At 48.3% G+C, this 18,730-nt stretch overlaps 2 protein-coding genes across 3 annotated transcripts in view; both read left to right on the top strand.

Moving 5' to 3' along the window:
* The window catches only part of LOC108031698 (hemicentin-2), a 63,480-nt gene that overhangs the window by 17,105 nt on the left and 27,645 nt on the right, over nucleotides 1-18,730 (top strand). The window lies entirely within an intron of this gene.
* On the top strand, nucleotides 7,362-8,432 carry LOC108031699 (elongation of very long chain fatty acids protein). The gene is made up of 2 exons (XM_017105359.3): nucleotides 7,362-7,769; nucleotides 7,832-8,432. The coding sequence occupies exons 1-2, from the start codon at nucleotides 7,371-7,373 to the stop codon at nucleotides 8,261-8,263; spliced, it is 831 nt and encodes a 276-aa protein (XP_016960848.1). The 5' UTR covers nucleotides 7,362-7,370; the 3' UTR covers nucleotides 8,264-8,432.

Below are 18,730 nucleotides of genomic sequence, written 5' to 3'. Positions count from 1 at the left end.
CCACTGCCACTCTCCCCGTAATCCCTCTTTGCTATTTTAATGCCAATGTAACGCTGCATAAATCCAGGCGCCGGGGTCCTCGAGCACGTTGTGGTGTTTAATGCCGGAGCCGCTGGCGAGGAGCGCGAAAAAATAGAGTGAATCCCCACCGCGGGATAGGGAACGGGGCGAGTCCGAGGTCATTTGCGGAGCGGTCAGCTGAGCCACTGCCTCCAGCCGGGAGCTTGGCCACCCACTAAGCCACGAAGCCCCAGACCTCAACCACAATTAATAACTCGTTATGGCCGCGGAAACTTAGGCAGTTGCCGCACTCTCTCTAAATTTAAATGCCGAACTTTCAATTGCAAAGTTTGTGCCCCACCCCCAAAGAAAGGGGGAAACAGGCGAAAATTCTGCACAAATAGTTGGCTTATCGCGGCGCAAGTTTATCTGGGACTCGAGTCCATGGTCTGCCACTTTGCTTTGCTTCTATTAGGCCATGAAAAACATGATATAAATTGAAAACTCAGGTGCGCCGCCAGCGAACTTTAAAGCCAGTGAAACGGCGAGCACGGGGCGTATACGCAACGAACGAGCGAGCGAATGAACGAGCGGGCGCGCCCATAAAAACAAATTCGCCATCCTGGGCTATATTTTCCTTCGGCAACTTTTGCCAACCAATCGATAAATTTAAGAGCACAACATTTGTCTCCATTATCGCAAAAATCCGAAGGCAAACACTGTGCAAAAAATGCGGCAGAGGGTCGCAAAAAATGGGAAAAATAAACGAAAAACTGCGGAGCGCATAAAAGAGCCATCGATGCGTGGCACGGTTTTCGGACTTTTCCAAGGTGGGCGGGGCTTAGAGTGGCCGGGGGTTTCGGGCTACCTACTCCACATTGCCACCTCACTGCAGAGCCATGGGGCCACCCAACCACCCACAGAGCCACAAAAGGGCGGGCACAATAAAACAGAACAAACCAAAGACCAAAGACAGACCTGTTCTTATCCCGGCTACATCTGCAATATAGAGTGGACGGGGGAAGCCAGTAAAGCTATATCAAAGGTGAGAATGTGCTTTTGTCACTGATCATAAATTTCTTCGTGCGCCAGTTACCTTTAGCGTTGGCCCTGTCCCTCTGGATGTGTTTGTACAGACGCAGAAATATTAAATAAATTGTGGAGAGAAAGTTATAAAAATATATAGGGTAGAAAATATACAGAAGTAGATTTCATATCGAATCATCGTACAACTTAATATCAAGAGTAGTCACCTAGAAGTGAAATATCTTTTGCTCCTTGGGGTAATTATCTAAGATACCCTGCTTACCAGACCTGCACTCCTCAAGTTCATCACAAAACTCTTGAATTTCGAACCCTTTTCCCCGAGTGTAGTCAAAGCAAGAACGAGGCAATAAAACGTAACAATTGACATTGGAACACGGTGAAAAGGGAGCCGAGTTGGCAAAGGAAAAGCGAAGGGAAAATGGGATTCTGCTGGCTCTGATAGCAGCAAATTGGCGGGACACTCGAAGGGGGGCGCAAGTGCGAAGGTTGCATCGCCTTGACAAATGTTTATTGAGTAACACGAGCCATAAACTGCAAGCGATCCACCTCCGCCCGCTGGCCAAACTTCCAGCTCTGACCCATTTTCATGAGCCAGGAGCCTGGCACCATGTACCACCCCCTCCACTGCCCGCCTCAACTTTTCTGGCATCAGTTGCCTGTTCGGGAATCTGGTGCACGTGATGCACTTGAAGGATGCGCAGTGGCTCACATCCAGCTACCATTTTATAAACTGACAACAATTTTTCATAAGACTGCAGGGGCGGCGGGCGAGCATCATCAGCAGACAGCAGCAAACACAAACAACAGCTGTTTTCCGCCTCGAGGGCTTTTCCGCCCACCGCCTCGCTGCCATCCCCCTCAACTCCCACCAACGCTGCATTTTTGCATATCTTGCTGTTTTGTTTGGCATTTTTAGTGATTTCACTTAAATTTTCATAACAAAATATGCATAGTGCGTGCTTGCAGCTCACTTTTGGCTCAACACAGCAGCTTTGTTTGTCGGGCGGCGATGTGGTGGGTGGCTCGGTGGGTTGATGGGGGGTTAGGCCGCGGGGATCGGGCCAAACTGGCAACATGTTCTAGCTGTCATATATTTTTTCAACAGATTTTTGTATACCCATCGCCACCGCCGCCGCCGCCGACGCTCCCCCCACAGATTTCCTCTCAGCGGCTAAAACCGCATTTTGTATGTTTTTGCAGATGCTTTTGGGAAATTGTTCATGGGGTTAGTTTTCCCGCCCGCCAATTCGCTGGCTCCACTCCGCAGACTCTGAGCCATGTAAGCTGGGGGGATCGCGCCAGGGGCTGCCAAACGGCCTGACATGGAGTACGTGTTCGTATGCAGTCCTCGCCTCCATTTGCTGATCCAACACTGCGGGAAAGTCGTTGGTGGAAATGTGAAGGGGATTATGAATATTGCTTGAAAGAGCAGTAAAATATTTATGGATATGTTTGATTTATAAATATATATTTTATATAACATATAGTTAATTAAAAATTATTTTTATACATTATTTAAGGCAGAATCACCATAAACTAGTTAAGAATTTATTCCAGAAAACATCTCATATTAGAAATACCATTTTCTCAGTGGATTGTTGCCGCTGCTCCAGCGCTCCGACTATAGTATTATATTTGCGAATCCCTTTGGGTATGTTGCCAGCAATAAATTTCCATCAGACGCCGTCGCCGTAGTCGTTGTCGTTTGTGCCAGGCGTCCAGGATTTTTCCAGCCTCTCGCCGACCGCGCCTCCACTTCCATTAACTCTGGGGCTGGTACTACCCATACCACCCATCCCAACCCAACCCATCCCTCCAGTCGCCGGTTACTGGGGAAACAAATCTCTGGCTCAGCTGGCGCATTTGTTGGTTTGTGTTGCGGTTTTTCCGAATTCGTTTTGATTGTTTGTCATATTTCCGTGCATACAATTCATTTTCTATTCGTACTCCCATCTCCACTGCCCAGAAAGCGGCTCGCTGGACCTGGCCCCGTGGTGTAGGGCTCAATTACGTGACCAATACGGCCCGTGGCAGCTCTTCTCGCCGGGTTGAGTTGACAATATTCCGGCTAGGCCCAGCTGTTTCCCTCGCTCCTCGGGAGCAGCGTATCAATGAAATATGCTCGATGGGGATGGGTGAGGAAAAAAGATGAACGATTCCCCTGGAGGGCCCTGGGCGCATAACTTAAAACAAATACGAAACTGCAAAATATACGAGCGGGCAAATGGAAATTGAAAATATCATATTACCAGGGGATTGACGCCGACAGCGCAACACCGACGACTGTAACTGAAGGCTTCACTTAGCGGGGATTTCGCGGGATCACATAGAAGCTGTCTCCCCTTCTCCATATACAACCCATGTAAATTCGAATATTAGCATAGGGTCCCCTGGGCGATGCCTTGCGATAATTATGGCAGGCAACCCGAAAAAGACGCTGCTGGAAATCCCCAAGAAATTTATTAATTAGCACCAGAACGGGAAGGACCGAGGGCGGCACCGCACTCATGTTCTGTGGCCCGAAGTCCCTCCACTCCGCCCCCATTTCACCAATTAAAGCCAATTTCGCCATGTTTCTTCAGTTGGGCGGTCGCATTCAGATGTGTTTTCCTTCCTCCAGCGGGGATACATGCTGGTTTCGGGTTCTGGGAGGGCAGGGGGAGCCCAGGAGCTGGTAGCCGGGTAGCCGGGTCGGTGGATCGGAATGGGTCCGTAGCATCCACTAATCGCATTATTAACGCGCCGTTAACATTTTGCGACATTGACTTGAACTTTGGAAGTGACTTTCATGGCTAAGGCATGGGGCCAATGTGGAGTGGAGTGGCGCGATGTGGATTTGCTTGGCATTCAAAATATGCTTAGAAGACATGGCCAGGGCCAACATTTGTATAATACCCTTGAAGTTTTCGGCATTTGCCAAATTCCGCTCGAACGAGCCGAGCTGCCAAGGGGAAAGGGGAGGAAGTGGCTCCACGAGCGGGCCATGTGCCATGGCAATGCCAATCGGAGGGCCAATAACGAGTGTCTTCGGACCGGCCATAATCATAATAATTAATACCCATTTACCTTCTTTTGTCGGGCTGAAAATCAAGCCATTATCGTCCATCCACTTGCCGGGCGATAATTACGGCCCTTCGGAGCACAGATTGTCGGCTGTCCCGAAAATTATGCACTATGTACTAATGGCAGTCCTCGGAGGTGCAATGTTTGGGGCGGCAGGTGGGTTGGGCAGTGGGCCGCATAATGAGTGCGCATAAACTTTTATTGCTATTCCTGTGGAGAGTGCGCCGTGGTCAAAACAGGTGGCACAATGGCAGGTGCACCGGGAAAAACCACGGAGATAAAATCTATTTGAAATGGGAGTTGAAATGGGTGCTTGTAAGCCCCGGTTCTCGAAAGGTAATACAACCCCAAGCACTATTATTGCACCCCTTTCGTTTTATATTTTTGATAATAAACGTTTATTTCCATGTGGAAAAAATACAGAAACTTACTCAAAAATAATTGATCAAATGTATCAAATATTTATTTAACTAAAAACAGATACTTAAATCGTATTACAATTCTTCTATAGCTTCCATTTGAAATCATTGATGAAAATCTCTTTGAATTCAGAACACAGCTTTGTATTTGTATCTCTTCCACTGGAAGAACACAGATAGTTTGACAAAAGAAGCGCCAACGAATTTAAAAAAAAAGCGAAAAATTTTAATGGACCCCTTTAAAGACACATTTTTTTAGATCCAATCTAGCGCACGAAAATTGATATAGTTTTTTCCGCAGTGCTGGTGCGTGCCAAGCAACAATGCCATTGACAGTGGGCAGCAGCAGCTGGCGGAAAAAATCGGCGGGCATTTTCCCATCCGCCGAAAACACTATATATTTTTCAGCGTTTTTAAATAAAATTCCCGAGGAGCCGGGGGAAAAAAGTATCAGGCCAAATGACTGTAATTTGCATTGGCAACTCACACAAAGGACGCGGCGCAGTTTAACACCTGCATGAGTGTTGGTCGCCTCGTGTTTGTGTTGGGCTTTTCCATTTAAACACAAACACCCACGCTGGAGTGTGTGTGTTTGCACGGACTGTTTGCTGCACGTCACAAAAGTTTCCTGTTGAATTTCCCTTCATTTCCTGGCCAAAGAGATTATTATTTTCATTTCATGCCGGGACCAACGAGACAGAAGGCTATGCATATTACTCGCACCAGGCGGAGACATAAGGGGGCGTGGCCGAGGTCTCATTCGCGCTTTCATATTTATGCTGTAGCCCAAAACTGTTTACTTACTCGCCTTCATTAACGCTTCATTCGCGGCGGACTTTTAATTTTCAGGGCGACCTGTTAAGGCCGGGGTTTTTCCTTTGACCGGGCAACTCCGAGCCGTATATCCGCACATCCGCACATCCGCATCCTTCGTCTTGGGGCCTTCGAGCCGTATATTTGCACACTTCCGGTGCGCGCAAAATGATTATCATTATTATTTCTGTTGTTTGCTGTTGTCGTTACCGCGGCCATTACCGTTATTGCAACAGCACTGGCTTGCTCCTTGGTCCCTGCTCCTGCCATCCGTCGTCCTGCCATCAAGTTCCGAAAATGGCCGCCAATCGGAGGGAGCGTGCGACGGTTATGGCTTATTTGTGCAAATGAGCTGACGGCCATTACATTGTCCGTGGGGAGGTGAAATGCAAATGATTGTTTTGGCGCTGGCTGGCTCAATGTCTGCCGCACAACAAGGTCACCGCAGGAGCCCCAAGGACACCCGTGTATGTCCTGCACACACACACACGCACACTCGCATCAGTTGCGGCTTAAGGACACGAGTGAAAGTAAGTGAAACGGCCTCGCCTGACTTAGCCCACCTGCCCTCGCCTAATGGCCACTAAGGCCGGGAGTACTGCTGCCCCTTGATTGATTCTCCCCTATAAATTGGCACATTTACTTATCGAAATAAACTGGAGAGAACTGCAAACTTTCGACCACAAAATGCTGGCCAAGTTTGCACGTTGCGCAAGCAAATTGCACCTGGCTTCAGTTTGATTGGCCACCTGCAGCCCGCTCCTTTGCTTCCAGCCAGGTCGTAAAACACTTTTGCCTATTTCGCTGAGTTGGCTTTGCCAGCTCCTCCCCGCTCCAGGTCCTCCGAGTCCGCCAGCTCTCCAGCTCCTCCTGATGTTGTTTTTAAGGGCCATTTGTCCGATGCCCGCGGCTATTTACAGCCATTGTACAGACTTGGCGAATTTATCAAGCATGGCGGAGTCGCTCAGTGGGTCACTGGATGCAGGATAGTGGATGGTGGATGGTCGGAGGTTGGAGCACAGAGGATGCCGGGATTCTGGATGCCGGATACTGGATGCTGCAGCTGACGTTTCCGCCCCTTTTTCCGTTCTCTTTTGGCTTAATTTCAAAACAGTTGCGCTTATATTGGCAGTTATGCTGCAAATTTATTGGCATGCTTTGTAAACTGGGTTAGTTGCATATATCTCGCAGCCGCAAGCTGCGAGCCAAACGATTAACGTTGAGTAACCCAAATTGATGTCACCACCCATCGCCCTCAGCCCACAGCCCGCCGCCCACTTTTGCCCGCTGGAACATCATTTTTTCCCACTCAGCAAAGTTTCCGCAGCGGCTGGTTATAGCCCATAAATTCCCATACATTGTCAAGTAATAGCTAAACCCTGTTTACCCCCTGACAGGCACAAGTTCATGGAGATAAAGAAAAAATGTTGCAGAAATTTTGGAGAGGTTTTTTTGGGAGAGATAACAAGCTATTTCTTCACTTAACTGAACAGCAGAGGTTTTTAATAGTGGATTGGAGTTCTAGAATGCATAAATCTTGTTTTAAGAAGAGAGAACGATTCTAAACTGAATCCAACATATTCACACCAAGTTAGGATTCTTAAGATTTGAAATGTTTTGGGGTATGAATTAAAAAATTAATTATACTTTCCCTACTTTGTTAATTCATAAATTCAACTATTTCTTTACCTCATGTTAAATATTTTCAAGTAATCTCTGCCAAGATATGTGAGTAATTAACTTTCGAGATCACCAGTACTTTCCCTCAGTGTTCTTTGAGCGCAAAACCCAAGGTGTTCCAAGTTTTAGACCGCTGACAATAAACGCGGTTCTCTCCGGCGGTGCAACGCCTGACTCGGGTTAATCGGGCGTGCGTGGTGCTTCCCATTTATCGGTCATTAACATAGCCAGCCGGCGTGCTCGGCACACTGGATGGTCGAGCAGTTCCGTTCAGAAGACTGAAGACCTTCGTGGGCTGCAATCGCTTTCCGGCTGTGCGGCAACGAGTATTAAACAATCGAATTCAGGATGAGGCACAACATGGTGGCCTACCTGTACTGCCTGGTGAGGGATCTGTACGCCGAGCACGGGGATCCCCGGGTGGCGCACCTGCCCCTCCTGGGCAACTTGTGGATCGTGCTGGCCATTGTGGGCGCCTATGTGGCCTTCGTGCTGCACTACGGACCGAAGTGGATGGAGCACCGCGATCCCTTCGAGCTGAAGCGCGTGATGCAGGTGTACAATGTGGTGCAGGTGCTGACCAACGCCACCATATTCTACATAGGCCTGACCAACACCTACCTGCAGCCGGGCTACAGTTGGACCTGCCAGCCGGTGGATCACACGGACACCTCGCCGGCCATGATGCGGACCCTCTACGCCTCCTATGCGTACTACATGCTCAAGTATTTGGATCTGCTGGATACGGTTAGTTGGGCCCGCTTCCATGTACCATATGTTCCTATCTAAACCCTTGAGTACTCTCCAAGGTTTTCATAGTGCTGCGGAAGAAGAACTCGCAGGTGAGCTTCCTGCACGTCTACCACCACGGCGGCATGGTCTTCGGCGTGTCCATCTTCATGACTTTCCTGGGCGGCTCCCACTGCACCATGCTGGGGGTGATCAACCTCCTGGTGCACACGGTGATGTATGCCTACTACTACGCCGCCTCCTTGGGGGCCGTCAAAAACCTGCTATGGTGGAAGCAGAGGATCACGCAGCTGCAGCTGATGCAGTTCGGCTACCTCACCTGCCACTTCCTGCTCGTGATCGTCCGGAACCCCTGCCAGTTCCCCGTCTTCATCGCCTTCATCGGGTTCATCCAGAACATCTTCATGTTCTCCATGTTCTTCGACTTCTACTACAAGACCTACATACGCAAGCAGCGGAAAGCGGCGGAGACCACGCTGAAGGCCAGCTGAACTTCGGTGGAATGTAAGGTTCAAGTTCACTGCGCGTCATTTCCATACTAAATTGTGTAATAAGCTGGTCGGTCGCTTATGCAAATAGGCCCCGATCGAACCCCAAATGCCTGGTATAAATAAACATTCGGATTGCGCCCCAACCCCTCCGCCTCATCGCCACAAAGAATACACTCTGCTCAATTGTTTTGCTTTCGCCTTGGTAATCAATTTCAATTTGCCAGCGGCTAAATTTGGAGGCTCCTAAACTTTCCCCGGACTTTCCCTAACTTCTTCTCGGCCGCCCGGATCGCCTGGGAGACTCGAGGGCCGGCGACAAGTTATAAAGTAAGTTCGCCTGGCATATCTTTTATTAAAGGGTTAAATGAAATATCGATGAAGTCGGCACCAGTTATGGCCGCCACGTGCTCCCGCGCCGCATTTATGTTGGATTCCGGCCATGTGTCGTTGGTATGTGGCCCAGGGCCACCTTTTAACTTTCTGGCCAATGTTGTTTTTCCTGTCCCCTTTCAAAGCCAAAGAGTGGAAAGCCCGCCGCCCATGTTAAACACATTTGCCTAGAAGGCTGCCTCATGCACGGCTTATTCATATTTTCCCAGCTCCATTTTTTGCTTTGGCATTTTTTCTTTGGCAGAAGTTTTACATCTGCTTTCGCTCCCCGAAAAGAAGGGAGCCAGGGGGAAAAGCGAGGAAACCGCTTTAAAAATGCTTGTAAGCAGGGCGGCGAGTGGAGAGCCGCAGGGCGGCGTTTGAGCCTCGTTTAGGCCCGCCCGCACAATATTTTTTCAGTTATGTAAATTCGGCCCAGTCCGGCGATGACGTCTCCCGGGCTCCCCGGGCGCCCCAAACTTTGCTGCCCAGTCGAGCGGAATCCTTCGATGGCAAATTAAAAGCCAACAAACCGAAGGTCGCCTTATTTTTGCGGCTGGCGCAAATGGAGCTTATTAAGTGGCAGCAGCAGATCATTGCCAGTCGTTTGTCAAGCTCGTATATGTGGCCAGGGGAGGTCCTCCTACCACATATAATATGCATGTGGGCACTCAAAAAAACATAAAAAACCTTTACCTAAAAAATCATTTAAAAACTCTTAAAAAGAAATGATATCGATAATCTCCAAGATGGCAATGATTTTCCTTCCTCGCAACTCCTACAAGGTTCAGACTATAAATCTACTACAAATAATTCCTCAAACTAAGCCTATTTAAGCTAGTTTCCCAAACAATTTAGGCAGCATTTTTTCAGAGTGCTGCTGTGCGTTTGGAGGGAACATTAAAACTTTTCTAATAAGGAACTTCTGCGACTGAAGCCGAGCGTAAATATGCCGGGCGGAAGCTGGTCGGCGGATGTTGTGCATGTTCTGGCCGGAACTTATGTCCGGGTTCATATGTGCTGGCCCCACAATGTGGCAGCCAGAACCGTCATTAACATCAGTACAAGCAGCAGTGCGATCATTGCCAAAAAGGGTTCGATGAACTCGCCGTTGGTGCTGCTCCTGCAGGGATATCAATCGGGCCAAAGAGATTGGTTACCGAGCATGGCGTACATGGCGTATGCTTGATATCTGCCCGCCATTTATGACTCGCATGGCATTTAAGTGCTGGCCGTAAAACTGTTATGTAAACTACGACTGCGAGTGCGATGGCGATTGGGAGTGCGAGTGCGCTTCTTTACGGCCACTCTCTGCAGCTACGGCTATGGCCATTACTCAGCATAAACTTGGCCGGGACCGGAGGACGAGGCTCCCTGATTGTGTGCCCATGTACTGTGCACACAGGCGGACTAGCGACTGGGGCAGGACCTCGCTGGCCCACTGGCCATTCGAATCCTGCGACAATGTTGTAGCCGAATGTAAATAATAAGCACGGCAACGTATGCTCCCATTTATTCATGTTGTACGCTGAGCACACACTTTTACGACACGTGCTCCAGTGCATTCCAATCAATTCCCAGCGGGTTAAGGCACTTCCAATACGTGTTTTCCTTGCCCAACTTTGGGCCCACCCCCCCGGCAATTATCCAAAATATAGGCTAATCCTGTTTACCTTTTCGAATTATCAGGAGCAAATCAATTTGCCATTGATGTTGGGCTCGAACATTTAGCCAAAGGGCCAAGGGCTCTTTATAATCGCATAATCCCATGAAAATGAACCCGAATATTAGGCGACCCGAGTCCGGAATCTCTTTCATGTGTGCAGGTAATCAAGTAGGCCTAAAAGGCCACATTTCGCTGCTCCTTTCACCTGTTGCCGTAATGAAGAAATCTAAATTCCATTAAGTTTATGCCGCTTCCGTTCGCAGTTCAGTGCTCAGTGAAAAGCACTTAGAGTGACCTTTTCCACCCCGCAGCCCACGCGTATCCCACGTCCCAGGCCCCAGGCAGCAGCTACAATGGCCCCAAATGGGTCACAACATTTTCGGTAAGCTCAACGTATTTGCCTAATGGAGATTAGCCGGCATTTGGCTTTATTTGAATTCTGGTTGGCAATTTATTGCCGATGCTTATCGATTTTTATCGATGTCTCTGCTCGTCGGCCAGTTCCCTGGCGAATGTCGCACTTAAGCACTTTGTAGCTTTTATCGCCGTCATTTTTGGTCTAACGAAACAATAAATCCAGTGCTTCGTCGTGCTCGAGTGGCAGGTGAATTGCCCGCCCTTAACTTAGTTGAAATTTGTAATAAATTTGCGGCCCAATGGGCGGGCTTATCTGCGGGCCGGCAATTTCGATAATTTGTAAGTACACGGCGCCGTAATTAAGCGCGATTTGAAATATGTGACAGGCGGACCACGCATGTGTATAACTCTCGAATAAATCAAAGTAATTAACTGCACGGGCGGCATGCAACAGGTCACGGGGTCACGCGGCACAGTTAATGTGGAAAGTTATCAATATCTGGGTTAACAGGGGGCGGGCGAAAGGCGCACAGCACTCAGAAAATGTAAGGGAAATATATCCTGGCATTAAAATATATTAAATATACAAAATAATTCATAAAATTGAACATAAGTATCAACCACAAGCGCCCACCATAAAAATCTTTAATTTCCTTCTTTCCTTTCTTGAACATTACCAACCAAGATTACCAACCAAAAGTATCTTCCCAAGCGCCTTAAATTGTTTGGTTTTTATGCACGTGTAAGGAGAATCTACTGGCATTTTTCCGAGTGCAAATGTTATTCGATTCCGAGCGGAAAGCCTTTTCGTGTTCATCCGTTCAATCAACTCAATTAATATTGATGGGGCGGTAAACGAAGAACAAAAGGCGGAAAAAACAGAGCTGTCAAGCGGGCAAGTGTAAAAATCAATGCCCAGCTGGTCATTAATAATGCACTGCCAACTAATGCACTGCTAATATCTACGCCATTGGCATTTTCCGGCCAGCGGGAAACTTTGTGTTTGACTTTGACAAACTTTGTGACGCAGCTCGGACTCTCCGGAGCACTTGTGTGCCAGCCGGGGAGCAACTTATGACTTATCAATGACCGAACTCAGGCCACGGCCAGTTCACTTGGCTGAACTTTCAGCTGGCCACAGTCGAAGTCGCACTGGCAGCTGAAGGATTCGGGTCTCGGGACTCTGGACGCAGGACGCAAGTCCAGGACAAACTTTCCACCTTGGGCTGTCCTGCCACTCGCTCAGTTGCAGCCATAAATCAATACATTTCGATTCCTCTCAGCCGGATGCATTCGACTCGAGTGGAGTCGAAGTGCTCCTGCAGAGTAAATAACCGACAAGGACTTTGCCAAGGACTCGAGCAATCTCGGGCATAAATAAGCATTTGTGTTGCGAAGAGACAGCGAAGGGCCTTCCCCGCCAGGAATTATCTGCCGGTAATGGAGATTCACAGGCAGCGGGCTCTAATGAGCTGGAAACAAACGCCCTCTCGGATGCATTCTGAGTGACTGGGATCCAGGGATCCAGGGATCCCGCCATCCCGGCATCCCGGCATCCCGGGCTCCCGAGTAAATCACGTAGCTCTTGCACTCATTAGCCGGCGGAGTGGTGCCAACACTCGATTCCGACAGCGAGTGGGAAAACACTTTAGCACTGCCAAATGGCTGCCACCGCGGGGTCGGGGAAATAAATGCTGAAATAATATGCTTTATTGTATCGCCAGGCGTTGCCATGAATTTTGTTTCGCCTTTATATGGCTATTTATTTTTATTAGGCCCGGCCGGGTCACAGGGGTGTGTGTGACCAGGTGCTGGCGTGCCAAGACACGGCTCTGCCAAAAAGCTCTCCATCCCCTTGCCAACTACAACCTGCCCCCGGTGCGAGTGTTTTTACAAGGGCGCCAACAAAGGCAATATCCATCGACTGCTGCTCCTTACCAACATTGGAAATCGCCCCAAACGAGTTGTGGACAAACAGATACACAATTGGGTAAACTTGGCCAGAGCAAATAGGGAAGAACATTTGGACAAATAAAATAAAATGCTAATACCAGTGGCCGCAAATATTGTGCCACACAGTGCAAAAATAATAAATATTACGCAGGCAGAGGAAAACAAGTCCAGAAAGTTTGCCTTTTGCATGATTGTGTTGTAGGGGATGGTCGAAATAATCAAGTTATAGGCTATTAACTTTGAAATTGCCTCGGTTTTGGAGAATGCAACCTATCTTTAGATATGCTTATAACACATTTTAGTATGTGATTTTAATTTTTTGATTATAAAGTACATTATTGCATCATTGGGGATGTAAAAAAGATTATAGATGTGTAGTATTGACTTCAAATATACATATTTTTCTATTGGTATTGCAAGTTTGGAAGAAAAACACGTCTTAAAGGATTGTTTTAGCTTACTTTAGACAGTGTTTACATTATATTTATTTTGGCAATTCAGTAGTGCTTAGTAGTCTCCAAACCATGGTCCTGTTTCATGTTCCTCTTTTCCAATCATACACTGTCACTGTCAACTGAGCTCGGATCGCTGGACAATGCCTGGGTGGGGTGGCCCGAAAATAGTTGCCGCACGTTTGCACACAGAGTGCAGTAAACATAAACTACAAGTGCAGCGACCACGCCCCCAACCGCCAGAACGCCCCTCGCCCGAGCACAGTTGGTGCTAATAACTTAGTTTTCTCCTCGGTTTTTCCCCGTTTTCCCTTTGTTTTGCCCTGCTTTCGTGCTCATTTTTTGCCTCCTGCAGCGACGGGGGACCAAGTTCAAAACTTTGTGGGCCCAAGTCCGTCGCACTTTCGCCTCACTCTGCCACGCTCCGCTCCATGGGTCAGGCGCATTCCTCTGTTTATTTGCCAGAGCTCCAACAATTCATCGGTCATGCAGCTCACGTAGCCACGAATATAAACCAAAACCGAGAACTAAAACTAAAACACAGCCGGGGCGAGCAAGAAGTTCTCCTCGAAGGATGAAAGGTGCCCGGCGGCAGTGGCAATTGTGCTATTTAATTAAAACTACATTTCGCCTCTCGAGGAGCGGCAGAAGAAGGCCCCGCGGACACTTGATGCCTCGAAATTAGACCCGAAATCATTCGGGGCGGCTGGGTCGCAGTCGTAAAATCATGGCAAGCACCGCGCGAACCTCCTTAATTTGCCCTTTTCACATAATTTACTCTTTCAATAATTCACACGCCACCAACGCGGCAGCACGCGTAAATTGCGGCCAAAACACGGCCAAGAAATTAAAAATACAACGCGGCCGGCCAAGGAGGGCGGCGAAAGGATTGCTCTGACAGCTTTACTAATTGGTTTGTTTTACTCGTGACTCTAATTAAAAAATTTACTTTACGACTCCGGAACGCCGCGGAAAAGGAGCGGACGGTACGCCGGCCGAGTGCGGAATTATTTTTCGGCGGCCCGGGCCAAGGCAAACAGAGCAGCGAAAAAAGCGGCAAATAAATAAAAAATTAAATGAAGAAGGACGAGGGACGAGGGACGAGGGACGGCGCACCGGAAAAGGAAGAGGCAGCCCAAGACAAGATGCTGCGGCGGCCGGAAGTGGTCACTGAAATGTATGAAAAACCTCAATAATGGCGGCGTAAATTGGCAGCTGAAAGCGCTGGCCCCACCGCCATTGGCTGACCTCCTGACCCCCAATGCCCGACCCACGGCATTGACATCAGCTGCGCGGCGGAGAACATGTTCCATTCGGCCTTATCGCCGGCCACAAATCTGTGACCAGAAGCTGGGCTCGGTGCCAAAATGCGCCACCTAATGCCACACATTTAATTAGGGAGAAATGGGAAAATTGAGAGAGGACAGAAAGAAAAACCTCAACCGTTTTCCGGGTTCGAGCATAATTTTTTGCCATCATTTAGATGGAGATTATCTGGGCTCGAGGCGAGAGATGCGCAGGAAGGAGCCGAGAAAAAAGGGATAATTGTGAGAGAATCGCTGTTTGTATTTTAATTAAACGCTGGACCCGAAGAAAGCCCGCCCTTAGACGTGCCAAATGTCATCATGGAACTTTAAGGAATTAAAATATCCATCTGCCAGACGGAAAGCACTTTCTTGGCCGCAACAACCGTAGTCGCATTAAATCGAATTAAATGCAATCAAAGCAAGGACTAACCACCCAATCCGTCGGGGCTTCGGGCTCTAAAGAGCTAATTTATCGGGGATAGTGAAGCCTCCTTCTTTTTCCTCTATTTTTTCGCCCGACAAGTCGGCGGAAGTTTCCGGATCGGAGGAAAAATAACATGCCATGGAGAAGGGGGATAATTCTGTTCAATGATTGCAATTTCAAGCTGCGCGTACTCTCGAGAAATCAGGCAAACATTTCGAGTATTTCGGTTCGATTAGTTTTTTCCGGCTTTCCGCCAGGCCGCAGAGGTCAGTGGAGGTGGCCACGGCTCGGAGGCGGCTGTCTGGCCAGGTGCACTGGCAGTGGCCCGTGTTTTCCCATGTCTGGGCCCGAGTTAGAGTTAGAGTTAATGTCCATGTCTGCGTCTCTGTTTATCTATCCTTTTTCGGTGCACAAATTGGAAAAGTTCCACGGGGCACTCGCAAAACAAATCCGCCGGAGCAAAAAACCAACTCCATTTCCCATCTATATTAATTTTCAGCTCGATTCGCTCGTGCTCAAAGGCGAGCGGGCTGAAAGGTTCTTTAATTTCGCTTAAATTAGTCGACCATTTGTCAGAGAAGCGAGTGGCAAGCGGCTTTATAAATCGATAATTGTGTGTGCGTGGGCACAGTCACTTGCCTCGTTCCTCCTCTACGTGTGCTTTCTCGGGACATAATGTGCGCCATAATCATCTCAAAGGACACACAGGATTTGCATATTAAATACATTTCCAGGGAACATCACATTTCGGGCTCTTTTTTTGCTCTTACCGCCCCCCCAAGGAGACCATTTCACTTTGTTTCCTTTAAACAGACAGTTTTGTTAAAATCAAGTACCAAGCGGTGGGCGTGGCAGGCGGCATATGTACGCCTTCGCGAGATGTCGTCATCAAAACGACAAATAAACAACCCACATGTGCGCCAGTACATTTCTCGGCTGTATGAATAAGTGTAGAGGCCGAGGAAAATGAGAATCCTGCGAGATTTCCTCCTCCGCCGCTGATATTAAAATCTGAATTTAGCCGAAATTCATTTACTTATTGACATAATTTAGCGTTGCATACTTCTTGGGGTTGTGGCACTTGCTGATAAGATATTCGCCTCTTGCGAGGGGGAAAGAAAAGCCAGCGAAACAAGGAGAAATCAAAGCTGGGAGTTGTCACACCCCTGGGACCTTGGCGGTGGTATTTTTATCATCGGCCCAGAGATAGCAACAGCGCCACGAGCCACCCAGCCGAAACCGAATTGAGATGCTAAGCACTGCGCTGAGATTTCCCATTTGTTCGGAGGGCTGGGGTGCTCTGGGCTTGGGGTTGTGCCCCAGGAATGTCGCCGAAGACCGCAGAACCCAGAAACGGGTGACATTGAGACGCCGGCGGTAGACAAAAGCGGTAGATAAATTACGGCAGCACAATGGTGGACCTCTCAGCTATCGGCCGGGGGAATGAATGACTGCAGGAGGATGAAGTTTCGCTGGCATCGTTCCACTTTCATTCCAGCCCCCATTACCGCAAAACCGAGAAACGGTTGCGTGAAAAGAAATAATGAACACCGCCCCACCGAACCCACAGCTCAATCACCCGCCACCCCGCCATCAGAGAAGCCAAGGGTACTACCCTTTGTTTTTATTATAAGGCGGTAAATGTACCTTGGAAAGATGATCTGATAATCAAGAAATATAGAAATAAAGATAAATAAAAATCTTTAGTTTTTAAATATTTTTGGTGTCAAAAAGTATGCAGTGAGTAAGGAATTGTCGAATGTGTGAGTAAAATCAGTTTACTTTACAGCTTTAAATATTTTGTTGCATATTTTTGGGCACTTCAAAAATTTAGACCTTGACTTTTTATCATTTCGAAATGTACCTTGGCTTATAAAAGTACCCACAAGTGCCAAGGACAACAATACTTCCCATCCCTGTCAGCCACCCACATTTCCCCCTCGGAGGCAAGGAAGTGCCAGGTGAGATTGCTGCTCCTGCTGCCAAGATTGAGATAACGCGCGAATTTGTCGCGCTGGCAGATTTGAAGCAGTGACTTTGATAAGCCGGCAAACGGGAGCCAAAGTTGCCATTGTGATATGATGGTGCCAGAAAAGCAGCAGGAGCTGGAGCTGGAGCCGGAGTCTCGGGATGCCAATCACAATATCGCAACAGGACCGCTGGGACAGTTTCGCGCCTGGCGGCAATCGGTTACAGAACATTCCAGACGATAAGTCAGGAAGATGTCGCCGAGGAGGATGACGGATCCATTAGCCTCCAGTGCCTGTGCTTTGCATACTAAGAGCCAACACGTTCTGGCCAAATGAGAAATGGAACGTCAACCGAGTGGGCTTATTGATTTAAGCGCTTTTAATTGCAGACAACAGTCGGGGAGCCAGAAGTGGCCACCTCGCAGTCCTCTCTCGAATGGACGTGGATGTGGATGGATGGATGGCGCGGAGTCACGGCTACGTGATCGTGCCTTTTAATATGCAGGCGCATAAATTAGAATATTTAAATTGAGTTCTTTGACACCGCGTGGCCGGGCGAGCGAAATTATAGAAGCTTATGTTTTCAATTAAACAGTTTTTGCACATCAGGTGCGTTTAATGCCACTCAGACGGTCAAACGGCTGACGGGGTGTTCCTGTATATCCTGCGGGCTCGGGGTGGCGGTTGGTGGGTGGGGTGTGCTGCCAAGGACCTAATGACAAGGACAACTGAGCGCGCCATCGTTAAGCTTTTTAATGTACAATTTCTGCCGCCAGACGAGGAGGAGACCAGCTGCTGTCAGCGGAGACAATGGGAAAAGCTGCTGAGCTGGAGAAAACCGAGAGCGGCGGCAATGCTCTGGGGAAGAGGGATATATATTAAAGCCGACAACCCAGAAGTGCCGAAATTGAAATGAGAAATCGAGCCCCGCTTCCCAAGATGGCGTTAAGTATTTTCTCATAACCAAGCTAATCACTGAGAAAAACAGAATGCTAAAATCAACTGAGTTCGAAATTTAGGAACTTTAAATTCTACTTTGAAAGTAATATTCCTTGACAGACTACGATCTTTTTTCCTAGATCTTTCTTATTTTACCAAATGGAAGACCCTTTGGTTGCCATTAATGTACTCAAAATGTTACTTTACTGCTTTTTTGTAACCATTTCCCCGAGTGGCTCCCTCCAGCAGCAGGTGCTGTCGAAGATGCCCGGCAATATGGCCATAAATGTCTGCAACTCGTTGGAATACCGATGGGGCGGGGGGCGGAGGGCGTGGGCGTGGGCGTTGGATTTGACGTGGGCGTGGCTGTCAACCCGACATCATCAAGTGCAAACAATGAGCGCTTCAAGTGGCTGCCTGGGGGAAGCTCGACAGGATGAGGACGACGTCGTGGATGGGGACAAGAGGCTGGCTTGTTTAATGAAAGGACACAGAGTGGCAGGCGAAAGCAAAACATATGAGCAAAGGACTGTTTAATGAATAGCCCCGGGTTAATATTTGACTTGCCTTCTTTCTGGCTCGCTTTTTGTTCGGCTCTGGGCAGAAGGGACAATATTGAAGTTTCTCGTTAGGAGGAAATAAAAAACGCCACCCAAACAACTCTGCCGAAGGTTGGCAAACAAAGCAGCTTTTGTTTTCAGTTTCCAGCAGATCCTGAGATGCCGCAGGTGCAAACTTCAAAAGGAGCTGAGGGCATGGGCACGGGCAAAGGACAGCCACTGGGGGGATGATGACGGTAATGAGACAAACGGATCGCAGTGGGCCATCTTAATACGATTTATGTACATAACGATGGACACATGATGCATAAATCACTTATCCGGGGATCTGCTCGACCCCGGGGTAGTCATTTAGCTCAGACGACGGCTTATCAAATACCATTTCGATTCCCTGTCCCTGTTCCTATCCCTGCTCCCAAGAAAGGAGCTCACATGTCACCCGGTCGAAGTGAAAAGAAAAACAAATATCT

This window comes from Drosophila biarmipes, chromosome 3R (genome assembly GCF_025231255.1).
Source record: "Drosophila biarmipes strain raj3 chromosome 3R, RU_DBia_V1.1, whole genome shotgun sequence".
Lineage (NCBI taxonomy): Eukaryota > Metazoa > Arthropoda > Insecta > Diptera > Drosophilidae > Drosophila > Drosophila biarmipes.
Note: the sequence above shows the minus strand (reverse complement) of the source record. Positions and strands in the feature narration are given on the sequence as shown.